General features: G+C 33.7%; 1 protein-coding gene across 1 annotated transcript in view; it reads left to right on the forward strand.

Annotated features, from left to right (window-relative positions):
* The window catches only part of Kif18a (kinesin family member 18A), a 58320-nt gene extending 40812 nt beyond the window's left edge, over positions 1-17508 (forward strand). The window contains exons 14-17 of the mRNA XM_070032688.1: positions 7244-7685; positions 8392-8499; positions 14869-14978; positions 16950-17508. Of these exons, the coding sequence (XP_069888789.1) occupies positions 7244-7685; positions 8392-8499; positions 14869-14978; positions 16950-17029 (740 nt within the window). The 3' untranslated portion in view covers positions 17030-17508. The remainder of the gene's footprint in view (positions 1-7243; positions 7686-8391; positions 8500-14868; positions 14979-16949) is intronic.
* Positions 17509-18082: the final 574 nt, after the last annotated feature.

Below are 18082 nucleotides of genomic sequence, written 5' to 3' on the forward strand. Positions count from 1 at the left end.
GTAGTTCAGTTTGGGTCATGTTAAATGTGTCTCCGATACATGCAAGTGGAGACATCATGTAGGCAGTTAAGAATTTGAAGTTCAGGAGAGAAGTCTATGCCAAAATACAAATTTCAGAAAAGTTAACATTTTCATGGTATTTAAAGCTACAGGAGTAGATGAAATCACCATGGGATATTTACTCTTTGCTCTACTATACATGGTGCAATTACATCCTTGAAATTTAATTGTTTACCTTATTTTTTATTGGGGGTGAGGGATTACTGTGGATGGATTCCAAGGCTACCATTTAAGCCATCATTTACTCTTAACTTTGAGGTGTTCCATTTAGTATTGAAATTTTAAAACTTTTCTCAAAGTTTGGAAACATTCTTCAAAAGGCTTTTCCATATATAAATTGTTTCTTCCCTTTTCTCCTTGTTTTTAGTCAGTTGTGGGGCTTAAACTCAGGACCTTCGCACTATTGCTGAGCATTTTTAGTCAAGGCTCTACTACTTTGAGCCACAGTTCCACTACCAGTTTTCAGGTACTTAGTTAGAGATAAGAGGCTGATGTCCTTTCCTACCTGAGCTGGCTCTGAACCATGGTCCTCACAACTCTAGGATTACAAGCATGAGTACCCAGGCTAGTGCCCAGCTCCTAATATATTTTTGTATACGGTTACATACTCTTAAACTCATTTTCTAAGGAGCCTATTCTGTGTGTGTATGTGTGTATACTCAGACACAGTTTATCCTTACTATATCTTTGTTTTATATATACTACATAGTAACACAATTCTATTTATTGAATTTCTATTCTCTTAGCCCATTTATCTATGTAGAATTAATAGATGCTATTTTAACATGACATATATTAAAAGCTGGTAAGTTGCCAGCAGCTGGAGGTAATCCTAGCTATTCAGAGGCTGAGATCTGAGGCTTGCTTTTCAAAGCCAGCCTCTGGGCATGAAAGTTCTTCTAAGACTTATTTCCAAAAGTGGAGTTGTAGCTTAAGTGGTAGAGCACTAGCCTTGAGTAAAAAACCTAAGGGATAGCACCAGGCTTATTCATGCCCCCATACCAACACTAAAAACAAAACAAAACAAAAAAGGTCCCACTAATAGTTTATTTATATTTTAGCCTCTTTATGTTCTTCCACATAGTTTTTTTCTTTATGTATTTCCTGTACATTTGTTACTAACAATATGCCTAAAGATAATATTTCCTATTTTTGTTATATGGGTTTTTTTTTATTTTTTCTATATCACTTTCTATTTGAGAAAAACTTAACTTTTTTAAATTTTTAAATTTTGTTATTTTGCCAATATCAACCTGATGAATTTCGGGGAAACATAAATTCATATTACTTAAAATCTTTACTTTCAAATTACATATTTTTTGAATAATACAGGCACCTATTTTCTCTCTGGAAAATAGTACACTCACTGAGTCCTGAGTCCTGGGCATGCTGGGGATGCTGACAGCAGGTTTATTTGTGGAACTGATAAAATTTCTGACATTAAATGAAAAGTCAAGATTTCCTCATTATCCATCTGGAAACTTACAGTCAGTATAATATTTCTGTCTCTAACCTTTCCTTTTTAAAAAACTTTACACCCTGTGTCAGTCGTTTTATCTCAAAGCACAATGAAAGAAAGATAGTAGTAGAAATCAGTTTTTCCAGAATACAGATATTCTGATTGAATACCTTCATAAATTTAGATTTTCTTGAAATTTGTTTTAGTTGAAGGAAATTTTTATTAAAAATAGGACCTCTGTGACTCTTTTTCAAATAATATATCATAGTAAAAATGATAATACATTGTATCTTCCAAATTTTTCCCACAAGGTAACAAAATTTGATCATTACAAATAGCCCTAATCATTAATCATTACCTTTAACCCTAAATACTTTTTATTTGCCTCTTATTTTCCAAGTGTGTAAGAGCTTTTAACTACTCATCTGCAATGGCAAATATTGCTTTGAATTAAAGGGTTTTTTTGCATTGTGGGTTTTTTTTTTTCCAGAGCAAAAAGAAAACTACCTAGTGTCAGCTATTTCCTACAGAGACAAATATCAAAAGGTCATGGTTGATTTATTTCTTGAAGTGCTGGATTAATCTGAAGCACTATGATAATTCTTTAGTACATGGGAAAAATACATTCTTTTTGTGTAGTGTTTGGTATATAGCTGATGTTTTCTGTATTGGCACTGATAATATAATAACCACGTCATGTTATACTACATTGGAAAATACTTTTTTGGTTAATTTGGTCATACCTTAAGTTACATAACTCTTAAGTAGTTAAAATTCAAAACTTCTATTATTCGAAACTATGATTTCCATGAGTCACAGGCTGTTATAAAGAATCTGGACTTAGGATTAGTATAGTAATTTTTGGATCAATCATTTTTAGCCTCAAAATGTTTATTGAAATGCATATATTAATACTTGATGTCACTCTAGAACCTAGCTACCTACTTGCCATTGAATAGTTTCCCAAAATATCTCTTCACGTACATATTAGCAGGAGTGCTAGCAAACGCAATAACCTTGCCATCATTTTGTGCCAAATCTCAATTAGATCTGATCCCATTCATCAATGTCTCCCCATCACAGAAACTCTACTTTGCAGTCTGTGACTCATGTTTGTTAAATCCTGCATTCTGTTTTTTACGCTAACTTTCAGTGTTTTCAGTCTTACGCTTTTGTTTTGTCTTTTTTTTTTTTCAGTCTTACGCTTTTGATAAATTAGTTCCTCAGGATAAAATTATTTAGATCCCAGGATAGGGTACATCAAAGGTGTCTGAAAAGGCCTGCCCATTTTTTAAAACTAGGATTTTAAACTCCTTAGTGATTAAATAGCTCATCCCCTTTTTAAATGGAACCATGTGGGAAATTTTCTAACACTACTTGCTACTTTCTCTTAGAGAAGTGGTGGGAAGGTCTGGGACTTAAACTGTGGCTTCACATTCTGGCTTGGCTTTTTCACTAAGGTTGGTACTCGCTTGAGCCATGCTTCCACTTTGGACTTTTTGCTAGTTAATAGGCGATTCACCTCTAGGCTTTCTCTGCCATAAGTGACTGAATTGTGAGCCACAATTTCTACCTCTTAAGTAGATAGGATCACAGGCATGTTATCAGCAGTTGGCTAGATGCAAGGGTTTTATGAAACCTCTTGTTTAATTGTTCTGACTTAATTTCTTGTTCATTTCCTTTGTCTGATTTTTATTCTTGTTTTCTAATTTATTTTGTTTCAATAAATAGACCTACAAACATGCATCATTAAAGGTATATATATAACATGAGCTGTTATCCTTTTGCCAGATATGTTGTGTGCATTTTGCTTTTTCATATCTATGATGGTTTGTAAAGTGCTTTGGGGTTTGGTTTCTTTGTTGTGCTAGAAATCTAACCTAGGGCCTCAAGCATGCTAGGTTTTTAATTTTTATAAAAACCTAATTTTAGCTGAAGAGCTGAGGGACAGCGCCCAGGCCCAGAGTTCAAGCCCCACGACCGACAAAAAAAAAAAATTAATTTTAAGTTATAAAGGTTTCCACATTTAATCTACTTATTTTCTTTTTGTATAATGGTAGTCCGGAGATACCATCTCATTTTGTAGAATGAAGTAGAATATTAACTTTTGTTCCTGTTTTTGGACCTGCAAAGAGCATTTGCTTTATATAAATCTTCATTATGTTAATCACCTATGTTATTATTTTATATTGCTTCTTTTTATTACCTGACTACTCTCAATAAACAGAATGACCAAATATAAGTTCAAGTGTACCAGTAACTAATATAAATGATACTATGACTTTGACCATATCGTTTTCTTACTATAAATAACAAACTATAAAATGACAAAGTTTAACTGAACACTAGTTGAATAGTTATATAAGCCTTTAAATTTCTTTGCTACTAAGAAACATTCATATGTAAAGTATAATTTACTTTTCTTCTGAATAGAGATTAAACAAATCCAGACAATTTGTTCACAATTATTTGGATATTGCATATGCTTGAGGATGAACTAGCTTAACAGCATTATAATAATTAAAAGAATAATTTAAGTGTAAGCATTTTTTTAAATACACTTAGGAAAATAGACATCAACTGTAGTATTTTTCATATTCACAAATATTGACATATCAAATTTAATTCTGGGATCTATGTAAGGAAATTTTTATACTGTCCTTTACTAGCTGACTTTTTTGTGGTTGTTTAATTCTGACACCTTCTTATATCTCACCATCACTACAGTAATCTCCCTCTCTCACACACTCACTTTTTTTTTTTTTTTTTGGTCAGTCGTGGGGCCTGAACTCTGGGCCTGGGTGCTGTCCCTCAGCTCTTCAGCTCAAGGCTAGTGATCTACCACTTGAGCCACAGTGCCACTTCTGGCTTCTGCTTATATGGTGCTGAGGAATTGAATCCAGGGCTTCATGCATGCAAGGCAAGTGTTCTACCACTGAGCCACCTTCCCAGCCCAAGCAATAACTCTTATCCAAGTTTTCATTGTATCCTACATGAGCTATGACAATAACCTTGTTTCTAACCTCCCTGGTTTTATCTTGCCCATTCAAACTCTGTTCTCACCCAACAAGCAAAGCGATCTTTTTCTTCTATCAGACCATAGCATGTCCAAACTTAAGATTCTCCACAGATATCCCTCTGCACTCTTATGTTGTCCGTTTAATTGGCCTGGCCCCTTTTGATTTCTGTGGCCTCTTCTCGTTTCTACTTTGCCACCAACTTAATTATACTTCAGTCCCACAGTCTTCTCTTTTCCTTAAGCTCAATAAATTGATTGTTGCCATTGGATCTTTGTTATTTCCTCTCTTCTTTCACCAAATCTTTACAAAACCTGCATCATAACTGGTTGAGTCTCAAACCATCATTAGAATGTTCTTCCCTGGCTACCATATTACTTCCCCAAACTCTTAAAATTCTCATTACAGTGAAATCTCTTAGATTACTGTTCCCGAACTGTAGCTAGAAAGTCTTTTTTTTTTTTCTATAGAAAATAATACAAATATGGATTCAGGATTAGAATTAATAGCAGTGACTTAAATGTCCTAACATTATATTTATTACTGTTTGGCTATGAATTTTGTGAAGAGTTCACATTCAATTACATCTCATGGGTCATAACTATCTCAGGTCAATAGTACATCTATAATATGAGATTTTAAGCCCCCAAAAGAGGATCTAAAATAGTAAAATTATCAAAAAATTATAAGGTACATTACTACCATGGCACCTATACTTAAGTATATGATACACTGAGCTAACTCTTGTAGAGATAAGATTCATTGGCCTAATAAATGGCTATTTGTGTTTTCTATCCCAGGTTATAACAATTTATTTTTAATGTCCTATCCCTTTCTGGTTAGTGCTGAAACTGTAAGATATTTTATTGACCATATCCTCTATTAAGATCGTTTCTTCTGACATTCTCCAATTTCCTTTCTCATTCTGTGCGATTATAATTTGCTTTCAGGTTCCTTCTTTATCATTTCTACACTGCATTCTCAAAATTTTGGAATCTTGCTAGTTAGGATTTTCACAAGCTGAATGAGGGGCTCCGTAGAAGAACACAAGCCTGTTCTGGAAATTTACTATGCGCCTTTTTCTTGTAATGGAAAAGTACAAAGAATCTCTTTTATAGACATAGGCCAAACATATTCAGTAGTTCTTACAACCTATGAATGCTTCATTTCTCCTAGCCCAATACTCTGTATTTTCTATACTATCTTAATGTATCTAATTTGGCTAAAAAATATAATTGTTTATTATATGTAAATATTTTATAAATCATATTTGAAGTCAAATATCTGTTGTATATTTTTCATTTTGATTAATAAGTGAAGTCATTATTCTTTTGCATTTATAGTTACAGAAGACTTAATTTTTATGTATGTGTTGAACTCTTCATTTTATTTAGCTTCTCCCCTGAACTTTTTAGCAGCTAGTCCTAAATTGACTGTTTTCCCTCTGTATGAAATTGCCACCTTCTCTGTGAAAGTTGCAATGCTAAGATGAGGCATATTTTATACTTCTGGAACCTTCTTTTGAACTCCAAATATTTCCATCATTGAATCCTAGAAAATTCCTGTCTACAAAGATATCATTCCTTTTTTTTCTAGAGGGTATCAATGTCCACACTGCTTAAGTGAGTTGCCCAAGGTCACTCAGTGAGTTGGTGGTGAAGCCAGAAATAGAATTCAAGTCTCCTGACTCCCAATTCAGTTCTTTATCCTTGATATAGTTTTCTGTCTTCTATACCCCTGTGCCTCTCATGGGAAAAGAAGTTAATCTTCCAGCTATTAATAGCCACCAAATTGGTGGTAGCTGCACAGTGGAGAAAAGTAACTGTCTTTACACTGCAGCATTAGTATAAAAATATCTGGTAATGGAAAATTTGACAAATGTCATGTTAAAGGGAGTGGAAAATTATTTTAAGATCTAGATCTCATTTATCTAGTTCTCAGAAAAGTAAAATTCCTTAGTAGAACAGGGATCATATTTTTCTTCCTGTTTTTAAATTGCATTTCCTAGAGGGTAATTGTCAACCTACCCCACAGAAGAACCTCTTGTCAACTGTTCTGCTATACATAATAATAATCATGTAACAAGAATAACACATGTACTATACTGATTGCTATATGTGTATTTTTGTATCTGTGTATGCCAGTACTGAGCTTGAACTCAGGGCCTGGACTCTGTCCCTGAGCTTCTTGTTCTGCTCTACACTCGAATCATACTTCTACTTCAGTTTTTGGGTGGTTAATTGGAAATGAGTCCCATGGACTTTCCAGACTGGGCTGGCTTCAAGCTGTGTTCCTCTGATTTCATCCTCTGAAGTAGTTAGGATTATAGGTGTAAGTCACTGCTGCCAAGTTTATATGTATTTTTTAACTTGGCTAAAATTATGAATTGCTTTACTTAAGTATAAATCACTAGTAATGCTAAGTTGATATGTTCTACAATAGGAAAAGTATTCATCTCTTTGCCTACCAATTTTAAGTACTTGTAAATTGTTGGAGTTGGTTATAAGTTTGTTTTTATAATTTCTCAGTATCTCAATATTTACTATACCTATACATTAATTCTGTATTATAGATTTTCTTTATAAGGATTTTGTTAACTTAAACTTATTAGCAATAAATCATGCTTTCTTAACGTTAAATTTTTATCAATTAGCAGAAAATCTTTTATCCTTTATATTCTTTGTGTTCTTAAAACATTTTTTAACAGGCACATCTTTAAGTGAATCTAATCTGCTTAAAAGTCCTACACAAAAAAGAACTCGGAGAAAACTAATATCTTCTCCCTTAAAAACAAAACATACGCAAAGATCTATGTTGTTTGAAAGTGCACAGCTCAATGATTCTCTTAGCAAAGAACTTCAACCTATTGTGTACACTCCAGAAGACTGTAGAAAACCATTCCAAAGTCCATCTCCAGGAGCCTCAAAAAGACCAGCATCACATACTACAAGTTTTCAGACTATCAGCTCAAATGTAAACAGTGACAGTTCTCTGAAAACGTTGTATGAGGATGAGGTCCCTCTTCACAGAAGAACAAAACATATACAGGAGAATCTGAACGCTACATTTACTGTATGTGAAGACACCAGGAGTTTGAAAAGTAAATTACCTGAAGAAGAATCACTACCAAACAAAAGTACTTTACAAAGGTACAAAGAAAAAAATTACTGACTATTGTTATTGTCGTTTTATATAGCTCTTAAATATTAGCTTCATTTTTCTTCTTTTGCTGTAATGGAAGTTTATTTGATAGTTCAAGTATGGTACCTTGATTTTGAAAGTGTTTCATCTTAATTATCTTCCTTATAATTAAGGTAAATGAGATGCTTAACCCACTAGCAATATTTCAAAGTCTGAAATTTGATATCTTAAGTCAGTTGACCTTTATTAGTCTAGAACAGACAATAAGTTATATTTAGTTTCTTCTTATACTCTGAGATTACTTAATATAAACTATCATTGGAGGATTATCTTGCTATTATTCATTAATGCCTTCCCTAAAGGAAATTCCATAGTTTCCATTAATGTTATCGAACTAGCATCTAAAATATGGTTGATGGATGTCATCTACCTTATCACACCCAATCAAAATATGGGAAGAAAAACTCCTCCACCTTTCTTTGCAACAGGGAATGTAAAAATGTCTGAACAGCACGGAAAAGTAAAGAACCCACTGCAAATTAGATACATTGGTGTAGAAAATAGTTTATAGTCTAGAAAAATTTCATAGTGTAGAAAATATTTTTTCTGTATATATTAGTACCAAATGCTTTTCTAATTATTGAACTATATATACCTCTGATCTAAAGTACAAAATGAGTTATTTCTCTTCTTTCTTCATTACTTAATATGCAGACATGACCCTTCTTCAGTCTCATCTAAGCATTCTCTGCCTGTATCAAGCATAGTGCCATCCTACATGGCAATGACTGCTGCTGCAAAGAGGAAACGGAAATTAACAAGGTATTGTTTTTTGCCTCAATCTCTACACAAGATCATCTCTATACCTTTGTTTCCCATGCCTCCTTTTTATTTCTTATAATTAGTCTGTCAACTCATGCTTAAGCATATTTATGTTAAGTTACTGTGAATGAAGCAATGGATTTATGTTATCAAAGGGCGATCTTGATGAAGCTCAAGTCTTTCACTTGATATTTACTCAAAGTATTCAATCTTTTAGATTATTAAAAATAAATGGAAAAGTCTTCTAGCTTTCAAAATGTCACTTAATTTTAACTTTTCTTCTATTGGAAGTTTTTTTTTTACTCAGTTATTTATCCTTTTAGACATTACTGAACTTCTTTCCTCTTAGTATTATTTTAGTAGATTCTGATACCTGATTAAATATATAGTGAAGTGAGCAGTCTGCTATTTCTTGCTCTGGCAATATAGCTTGTATAAGATGAAGACATTCATAAAAACAGCTGCAATTACCTCATAATTATAAAAGCTGAACAAAATACAACAGCCGAATGAAGGCGCTAGGAAACAGTTGAGGCAGCTGGTACTCAAAGGTGTAACATCCTAGACAAAGGACAAACCTACTATAGAGACAAGTAATAAGAGTGCCAGATGGGAGCAAGAAAGCTGAGCAAGCCATGAGTCCCTGAGTTCAAGACTCAGTATTGGAAAGAAGGAGAGAGACAGAGAGATTAAGATGGGGGTGGGGGATTTAATTAAGAGAGGAGAAGAGACCAAGCTGAAAGTAGCTGTTGAAAAACTAAAGTATTTGAAAGAGTTTTAGCATTCTATTGGAACTGAAACATAAAAAGTACAGTTCAGGGATCACAATAAATAAGACAAACGGGATTTTATTTGAAATCATCATACATCTGTGCCATAATAGAGGACAAACTTGAAATAGACCAGTTCTTAAAAGCCTTAAATAGACCTTAGATCAATTTCCAACTAAATCTTTGGACCAAGGCAATCTATCTCTAGTTTAACTTGCTAAAACAGAATTTAGTATCATTGGGTGAATATACTATCCAGAGCCTCTACAGTTTTTATATATTTAACAAAATATATGTATTTAACAAAAAGTACCAGGTATGTCAAGAGACATGACCACATGACTAAAAATTAAGAGAAAACAATTTAGAGAAGCAATGATTCACAGTGTAGAGATTAGGATTAGAAGATACGAATATTAAAATTGTAACTATGATTTGTTTGTTTTAACAATGTAGAATGGATATTCTAGAACTGAAATTTACTGAAATTAATAACTCAGTAAATCAACTTTAACAGTTTCATCATAACAGCAAAAACACATTTCAGAAACCTGGATGGTTGGCAGATAGAAAAAGTACCCACACTGATGCATAAAGAGATAACAAGATGGCAAGTATAGAGTAGAAGACATGTAATCTCAGATTCAAGAATTCCTGCAAGCTACAAACACGAATAATACAAAAAGAAACACACCTAACTATGTGCTAATAAAACACTAATATCCAAGTGGTATACTAAGTTGTGAAAGACAAGACCTTAACGAAGCTTTTTCAGTTTCCCTTTTTGCTATTTTGTCACCTGAGCCACAAGAATGTACAGAAAATCTGCTAATTTCACTTCATGGAATGAATACCTTCTCATAGGTAAATGTAGGCTTTCTCTTTGCCCTCCTAATGTACAGAAATAACTTGGAATGTATAATATTTGAATTCAGATGTTGATTTTTTTCCTAAATATCACTAGCTGTCCATGAGATTTAAATATTTGTATAATAGTTTCCCTTTACCCAGTTTTGATTTTACTCTTTTCCATTTCCTACAATCAGCCAAGATTTGATGATACTAAGTGGAAAATTCCAGAAATCTACAATTGCACATGATTCTGAATAGTATTATAAAATCCTGTGCTATCCACCCCTCCAAATGAATTAGTCCTTTATACAATATATCTACTCTATGTACACAACCCATTTGTTAATCCCTTAGATGATATCTAGTTTATAAAGTCAACATAGTATCACAGTGTTTCTTATTCAAGTAAACTTTATTTCACTTACTATCTCAAAAAGAGTAGGAATGTGCTGGGCACCTATGGCTCACTCTGTAATCCTAGCTACTCAGGAGACTGAGATCTGAGGATCACAGTTCAAAGCCAGTCCAGGCAGGAAACTCCGTGACATTCTTATCTCCAATAAAGCACTAGAAAACTGCAAGTGGCAATGTACCTCAAGCAGTAGAGCACTCGCCTTGAGCTGAAGAGCACAGGTACAGCGCCCAAGCCCAGAGTTCAAGCCCCAAAACCGACCAAAAAAAAAAAAGAGTAGGAATGCTAGCAATTAAATCTAAAAGCTCATTATAAATATGGATGTGCAGGAAAAAAGAGCATATATTGGCTTTGGTACTATCCATAACTTCAGGATGAGGAGTAACTACTGAATATTCTGAGAGACAGGCTTAAATTATGTAATTAATCTGGCTCACTAGTGAGCCTAACAGCTCACTATCATGTTTCATCTATGTTATCACTAATTATGATAATTTCATCCTTTCAATCCATTTCTGTTGAGTTTTCTGATTTTCTACTGGTAGCATCCATTTTCTGCTATATTTATCAAAATGTGGTAACTGTTTATCATTAAGAATACTTGTAAAATGTAAACATAACCACATGAGTTAATATTGTGAAATAATATCAAAAGACATGTAAAGAAAGTACCTTTATTTTTTTTCATACCCCATTAATTATTCTATTTCATTCCCTCTAGTACCAATAATTAGATCCTGCCATTAACTAAGGTTAAAAGAGATTAATGCTAGAAATGTACATAATTACTCTTTTTTTAATCTTCCTTTTTCCCAATTAAAGCTACATGGACTTGAGAGTAATAAATTCTGGTATTTTCCACTAGTATTTTGGTAGCTTTATATGCATATTTAGGTTTGTATTTGTTGTGGTATTTTTTTTTAAAAAAGTGAGCTTCAAGGTATATTTATTTCACCTGCCTTATACTAATTTTTCTTTCTAAAAAAAGGCATTTAAAAGACTTAGGTTTTTCAAAATCTGTAAAAATGAATTTTATCTTATTACAAGAATAGGGAACGTTACTTTTGTAAACTTGATGAAGGCAGACCAATTGACTAAAGAAATTAGTGTACCACTTGGGCTGGGAAGGTGGCTCAGTGGTAGAGCACTTGCCTTGCATGCATGAGTCCCTGGGTTCGATTCCTCAGCACCACATAAGCAAAAAGAAAAAAGCTGGAAGTGGCGCTGTGGCTCAAGTAGTAGAGCGCTGGCCTTGAGCTTAAGAGCTGAGGGACAGCACCCAGGCCCAGAGTTCAGGTCCCATGACCGGACCCCCCCCCAAAAAAAAAAGAAATTAGCACCAAATACATAAATACAGCATGTACACATAATTTTATTAATATAATAATCAAAAATTTGTGAAATTTATTTATTTTGTCAGTTGTGGAGCCTGAACTCTGGTCCTGGGTGCTGTCCCTCAGCTCTTCAGCTCAAGGCTGGCACTCTACCACTTGAGCCAAAGTGCCCCTTCCGGCTTTTTCTGTTTATGTGGTGCTGAGGAATCGATCCCCGGGGCCTCTTGCATGCAAGGCAAGCACTCTACCACTGAGCTACCTTCTCATCCCTGAAGTTTATTTGTGTAGTTATTCTTAACTGGTTTTTTTCGTTTTTATTTTTTGGGGTGTTTTTTGTCTTTTACTTTTTGGTACTGGTGATCAAACCTAGGGTGTTGTGCTTACAAGGCAAGCACTGTGCCATTGAGCTACAGCCCAGCCCAGCCCAGTTGTTTGATTGGTAATATTTGCTTCATAATCTTCTTAACACTCAAAAGTGGTCTTGCACTTGCTATATATTTTTCATTTGTTTAAAAATGTCTCATTAGCCGGGCGCTGGTGGCTCACGCCTGTAATCCTAGCTACTCAGGAGGCTGAGATCTGAGGATCACGGTTCAAAGCCAGCCCGGGCAGGAAAGATTGTGAGACTCCTATCTCCAATAAACCATCAGAAAACCGGAAGTGGCGGTGTAGCTCAAGTGGTAGAGCGCTTGCCTTGAGCTGAAGAGCTGAGGGACAGCGCCCATGCCCAGAGTTCAAGCCCCACAACTGACAAAAAAAAAAAAAAAGTCTCATTTTACATATATAAGGATGTTAAATAGTTATCCTTAACATCAATATTTATGGAAACACATTTGTTACACAGAAGTCCTCGGATTTCTTCTAAATATTGTCTTTAATATAATTTGACTTTGCACTCAGATCAGTTTTAAGGCATCTGATTTTATTGTCCAACTTTAAATGTTACAACATTTCATCAATAGCCTGTTTCATCTAAAACCCAGAAATTTTTGGCTATTTTTTACTTACATAAAAATATGCAACTTGTTTTCTTTCATTCCTAGAAAGGAATTTTAATCTAGCAGATACATTCAAAAACCTAATATTCAAATAAGAGCATGCTGTGAATAAAATATAAGGACTTAGAACTAACCAAAGTAAAAAAAAATGACTCCATAATATAATAAGGATAATTTCAACATAAACTGTAAAGAAAGCATTTTTCCCAAAGTAGTCAGTGATCATAACTTTTATACTTCAAGAAATGTAGTCCAAAAGTGTGTTTAATAATGACAACTATCAAAAAAAATAATGAAAACTATCTACAGTTGGGTTTGTTTACTTGTATCATACTAATGCTTCTTTGTAAACATGGTATTTATGTATCATTTACATTTTTTAACACTGTAGGTACAGTGACCATTATGAACATCATAATTGTTTCTCTCTGGGTTTCTGGAAAATTGATGTATATCTGTTCAGCTGCTTTTCTCTACATCCAGTGTGCTCAAAACCTGGGCTATTTTTTTCTGACTTTGCAATGAGTATACAATTAATGCATCTTCTCTCTGTTCTACAAACATATACTCATCAATTTACTAAATGATTCACACTTTCAGAAAAGCAAGTTGCCATTAAAAAGAAGCCCCCAGTTCCTAATATAGCTACCAATCATATTAACATAAATTTGTATGATAACATACAGTATCTTTATCAGCCTAAAATTAGCTTATTTGATTCAGGGTAGAAGAATCAGGGAGTATTCATCTTCTATCCTTACACCTGCCTGTAAAATTCAGCCCACCTAAAAAGCCAGGCTCTGGTGGCTCACACCTGTAATCCTAGCTACTCGGGAGGCTGGGATCTGAGGATCACGGTTCGAAGCCAGCCCTGGCAGAAAAGTCCATGAGACTCTTATCTCCAGTAAACCACTTGAAAACCGGAAGTGGTGCTGTGGCTCAAGCAGTAGAGCGCTCACCTTGAGCTGAAGAGCAGGGACAGCACCCAAGCCCAGAGTTCAAGCCCCACTACCGACAAAAAAAAAAAAAAAAAAAAAAAATTAAGTCCACTTAGTGCTAGGAAAGTTATTTTTCAGAACTCAAATCAAACTTCATCAGATCTTTTCAGTCTCTGTTGAATCAGAATATCTGTGTACTGTTTTCTTCACTCTGCCATATATCATTTTAAGTATTTATTTTTCCATATCCCCCACTATGTCCATTGTATATATTTTAAGGCAGAGATTATGCATATATATATATATATATATATATTCTATAATATAAGGTTAGAATAAGTGTTTCATCTCAATATTACCATTGTGAAATTTGTTAAATTTTTGAAGATGGGATGAATGACAATAGATCATTTTTCACTGTTTCAATAATTACAAACACATTTTTAACTATATTACAATCTATTACTGTGCTTTGATTTTAAAAACAGGCTTTAAATTAGTATAACTTATTTACATTCCCAGATCAGGTTCTTCCTTCAAATTGGTCATGAAAGCTTGTATTTTTTACCCCTTGTAAATATGGACAGCAATTCACTCATTCACCAGAACAGCCTGGAAATAGTCTGCTACAGAATTGTTCCATACCCTGTAACAATATTATGCAAATTGAGTAAATATAAAAAGTACACACAACTAGATTGTTCTGTGGGCACCTGGATGTGATGGCATGTGCCTATAATCCCAGGTACATGAGGAGGTTAGCAGTTCACTTTTGCAAAAAAAAAAAAAAAATTAGCAAGACCATATTGAATGTACATATTTAATCCAGTTATGTGGAAGACAGAGGTAGAAGGATCCTAGTACAAGACCAGGAAATAAACTAAACGAAGAGCTCAAGTAGAAGACCCTAACTAAGTTCCAATCCCAGTACCTCCAAAATTATAAAGATTTCTCTATGGACCAGAAATATATTTAGCACCTCCAATTTTGAAGTATTTTTTATCACTGTTACATAGACTATAACAAAGATGATGCTTTACCTAAATTTAAATTTTTCCTTTCAAGTTCTTCATCAGATATGCCATTAACTACTGAAGAAAATCATGGATTTGCCAAACGGATTCGACAAGATAATTCAAGTGATAAGCTCTTACAGGAAAACAGAGCAACAGTGGGTATGTCTAAGCTCTTAATTTGATAGTTAGTGGCATGGGTATGTAACATTCAGAATTTCTTTGCATGATGTCTTCATAAAAATCTCGTTTTATGTAGTACTCATCACCTGTATTGTGCAGTAGAACAAATATTGTTTTCCACATTTCACAGATAAGGAAATTTAAAGACACAAAACGTAAAGTACTTGGCCAGAAATCTTATGGTAAAGTCAAAACTTAGAACCTGATCTCCCAACTAACTATATTTTTTGTTAGTGGGATTGCTGCATGTTTCAGGAAAATGGGCAAATAAGTAAGCTAATAATTGAAATAAGTAACTTTGTTATTTATTAAGTTAATTAAGTATATTTTATAAATATACCTGCTTGAAATTTTTCTCTCACCTTGTTACTTTTAATGGTCTCTGATTCACTAGCTACTACACAGGCAGGCTCCTAGCTATAAACATTTGGTCACTCCCATTGACAAGGTTAAAGGGTGACAGTATTCCCTCACCTTTGCAGGGGATGACCTAAATCTATGGAATAAGGCATTTCAGGTGATCTGGAAGTGTATCATGCCAGCCATATCTGAGCCATGCTATCTAGACCTGTACCTGTCTGGCACTGCAGTTTCTAACACTTCATAGAGAAAACATTTACTTAGTAAGCATTCATTTTGTCCTATAGTAGCATTTGGAATTTAAAGGAATAATAAATTCAAGAAAATTTCAAATCATAGAAATTTTATTTGATTTGTTTATTGCCTGAAAATGGTATAAAAACACCAAGAATGTCTATTATTCTGCTTGTCACATGGGGAAAAAAAGAGCTGATAGGTTACAAAATTAGATTCTTTAGGATAGTAAAGCACTTATGTATCAGTTTATAAGAGAAGATAATATTTTATGTACATTAAAATGATACAAATAAGCCAGCGATTGGTGGTTCATGCCTATAAACCTAGCCACATAGGAGGTTAAGATCTGAGAATCACAACTCAAAGCCAACCTGAGCAGAAAAGTCCCAGTTAATAAGCAGAAAGTATCTCCAGTTAATAAACAGAAAGCCAGAAGTGGAGCTATGGGTCAAGTGACAGTACCAGCCTTGAGGTGAAAAAGCTCAGAGACAGTTCTCAGGCTTGGAGTTCAAGGCAATACAATAAGCAATAGTAGTAGCAGTAGCAGTAGTAGTAGTAGTAGTAGTAGTAGAAATGAAGATACAACACATACCAAGAAAGCAAAAACATGCTATTTCTTTCCTTTGGTTATACTCACCTAAGTTCTCCAACAGTATACAAATAGAAAACAAAAAACCATCCACATGGAAGAATATAACTACTATAAACTGAGCAGAAAAATGAGAAATTTTGTCAAGAAAATATGTACCTCTGAATCTAAAACCTACTATGACCAAGAAAGCAAGTAGATAAACACTTGTTTATTGAAATCAGTGACACCCTATCCTAATATCACCTTGTTGGTTGCAGAATGACTGTGAAAGCTAATGCAGAACTAAAAAAGTGGGAACAGGTAGAAAAGAGAACTACATGATGTGTGTCAACCAATTAGGAAGTGCTAGAAGCAAAAACATGAAAGTTTCAAAGCCCCGAGGAAATAATCCAAAGAACAAAAAACTGCTTATGCAAAAGTAAAAGGGAACAAATACTTACAGAAATAGTCCTGCATCAGTGAGAAAGAAAGAATGTGAGGGTAGTTTATTTTCATGACTTCACTTGGTAAATATGTGCATAGACTCACTGAAACTTTAGTGTTCAATATGAGAAAGGAAGATGATACAAGACTTAAACCAAAGGTATCAATGTTCTTTTGTTGCTGTCATTTAAACCATATAAATTCACAACAATATATGTCAAGGTCATGTTACTTTGATTATAGTTTTCCATAAATTTGTATAAGATAAATGGTGAAAACCCTTGTTGAATGGTACTTTCACTGTATTTATGAATCCTTGGGTTTTTTTTTTCCTCCAGGATATAAAAAAACCTATAAAATAAATTCAAACATGGATAGAAAATTTGGAAGAAATATTTCAAAAGGAAATCTAAGATAACTTATCTCAAAATCAAGAAAAAGTGGTCAAGTGTGCTTGGAAAACTGTCTCAGTTTGTGAAAGAGGACCATCTAAAGCTGTTCACTCAAGTATCTTCAACAAGCAAGAAGTGAAACTTTGAGGGGGTTTTTTATTTTAAATAAAGAATTTCAACAAAATTATGTTTTCAATTTTTAAAGTATTTGTCACCCTTTCAGATTCCTAAGTTAGCATTATGCTAGTTTCACTATGGTACAGCTAAGTGACTAAAACATTTTAGAAAATAATAGTAGAGTTACCTGTTGTTTTCAAAGTCAGGAGAATTTAGAAGTGATTAAAAATGTAGCCCAAGATGTATTTGGTGTACTATTATGGTTTCATCCACTATTTTACTCTTACATATGACTTTTTTTTTTCACAAAATATTTCAATGTAAAAATGTAGATAGCTGTGCCCATAAAGTTTTTGTAAATATTGTTTTAAAAACCATCATAAATAAAATACTAATGTTCCGTACTCATCAATATATTAAAGATGTAGATTCTTTTAAAGGTTGGTTTTCCTGTCTCATTACTGTCCTTTGCATAGTCTGAACTATTACAAAAAGTATGAGTTTTATAGTTTTATATATATGTATTTCAGATATGCAGTACAGAACCAAATGCAAAAATTTTTTTGTCATTCCTGCCACTCTAGGAATAGCATATTATAACAGTTCACCTGCCTTTTTTGGCTTCCTTTTGTACTAAATACAACATATGTGTAGTTAAATGCACTTTAATTTTGTATAACATAGGAAACTTCACATCAAGGCAGATAACCATAGAGCAACTAACTGAGAAGTTTTAAGCCTTTTCTTCTACTTAAAACATAAAAGTGGCGATTCTATATTCAAGCTATGTCAATGAAACCCACTGTTAATTTGTTGTTGTTTTGGGCCCTTTCTCACGTTTTTGGTTACATTACCTGTTTAACAATCTTACTTTTCTGTTTTTTTCTTTTCAAAGTATTTTAGGTAGTAGTATACTTCAAAAGAAAACTTTTAATCAGATATCTGATAAATGACTAGCAAGA

The sequence above is a fragment of the Dipodomys merriami genome, unplaced genomic scaffold (assembly GCF_024711535.1).
Source record: "Dipodomys merriami isolate MVZ:Mamm:240054 unplaced genomic scaffold, mDipMer1.0.p SCAF_21, whole genome shotgun sequence".
Lineage (NCBI taxonomy): Eukaryota > Metazoa > Chordata > Mammalia > Rodentia > Heteromyidae > Dipodomys > Dipodomys merriami.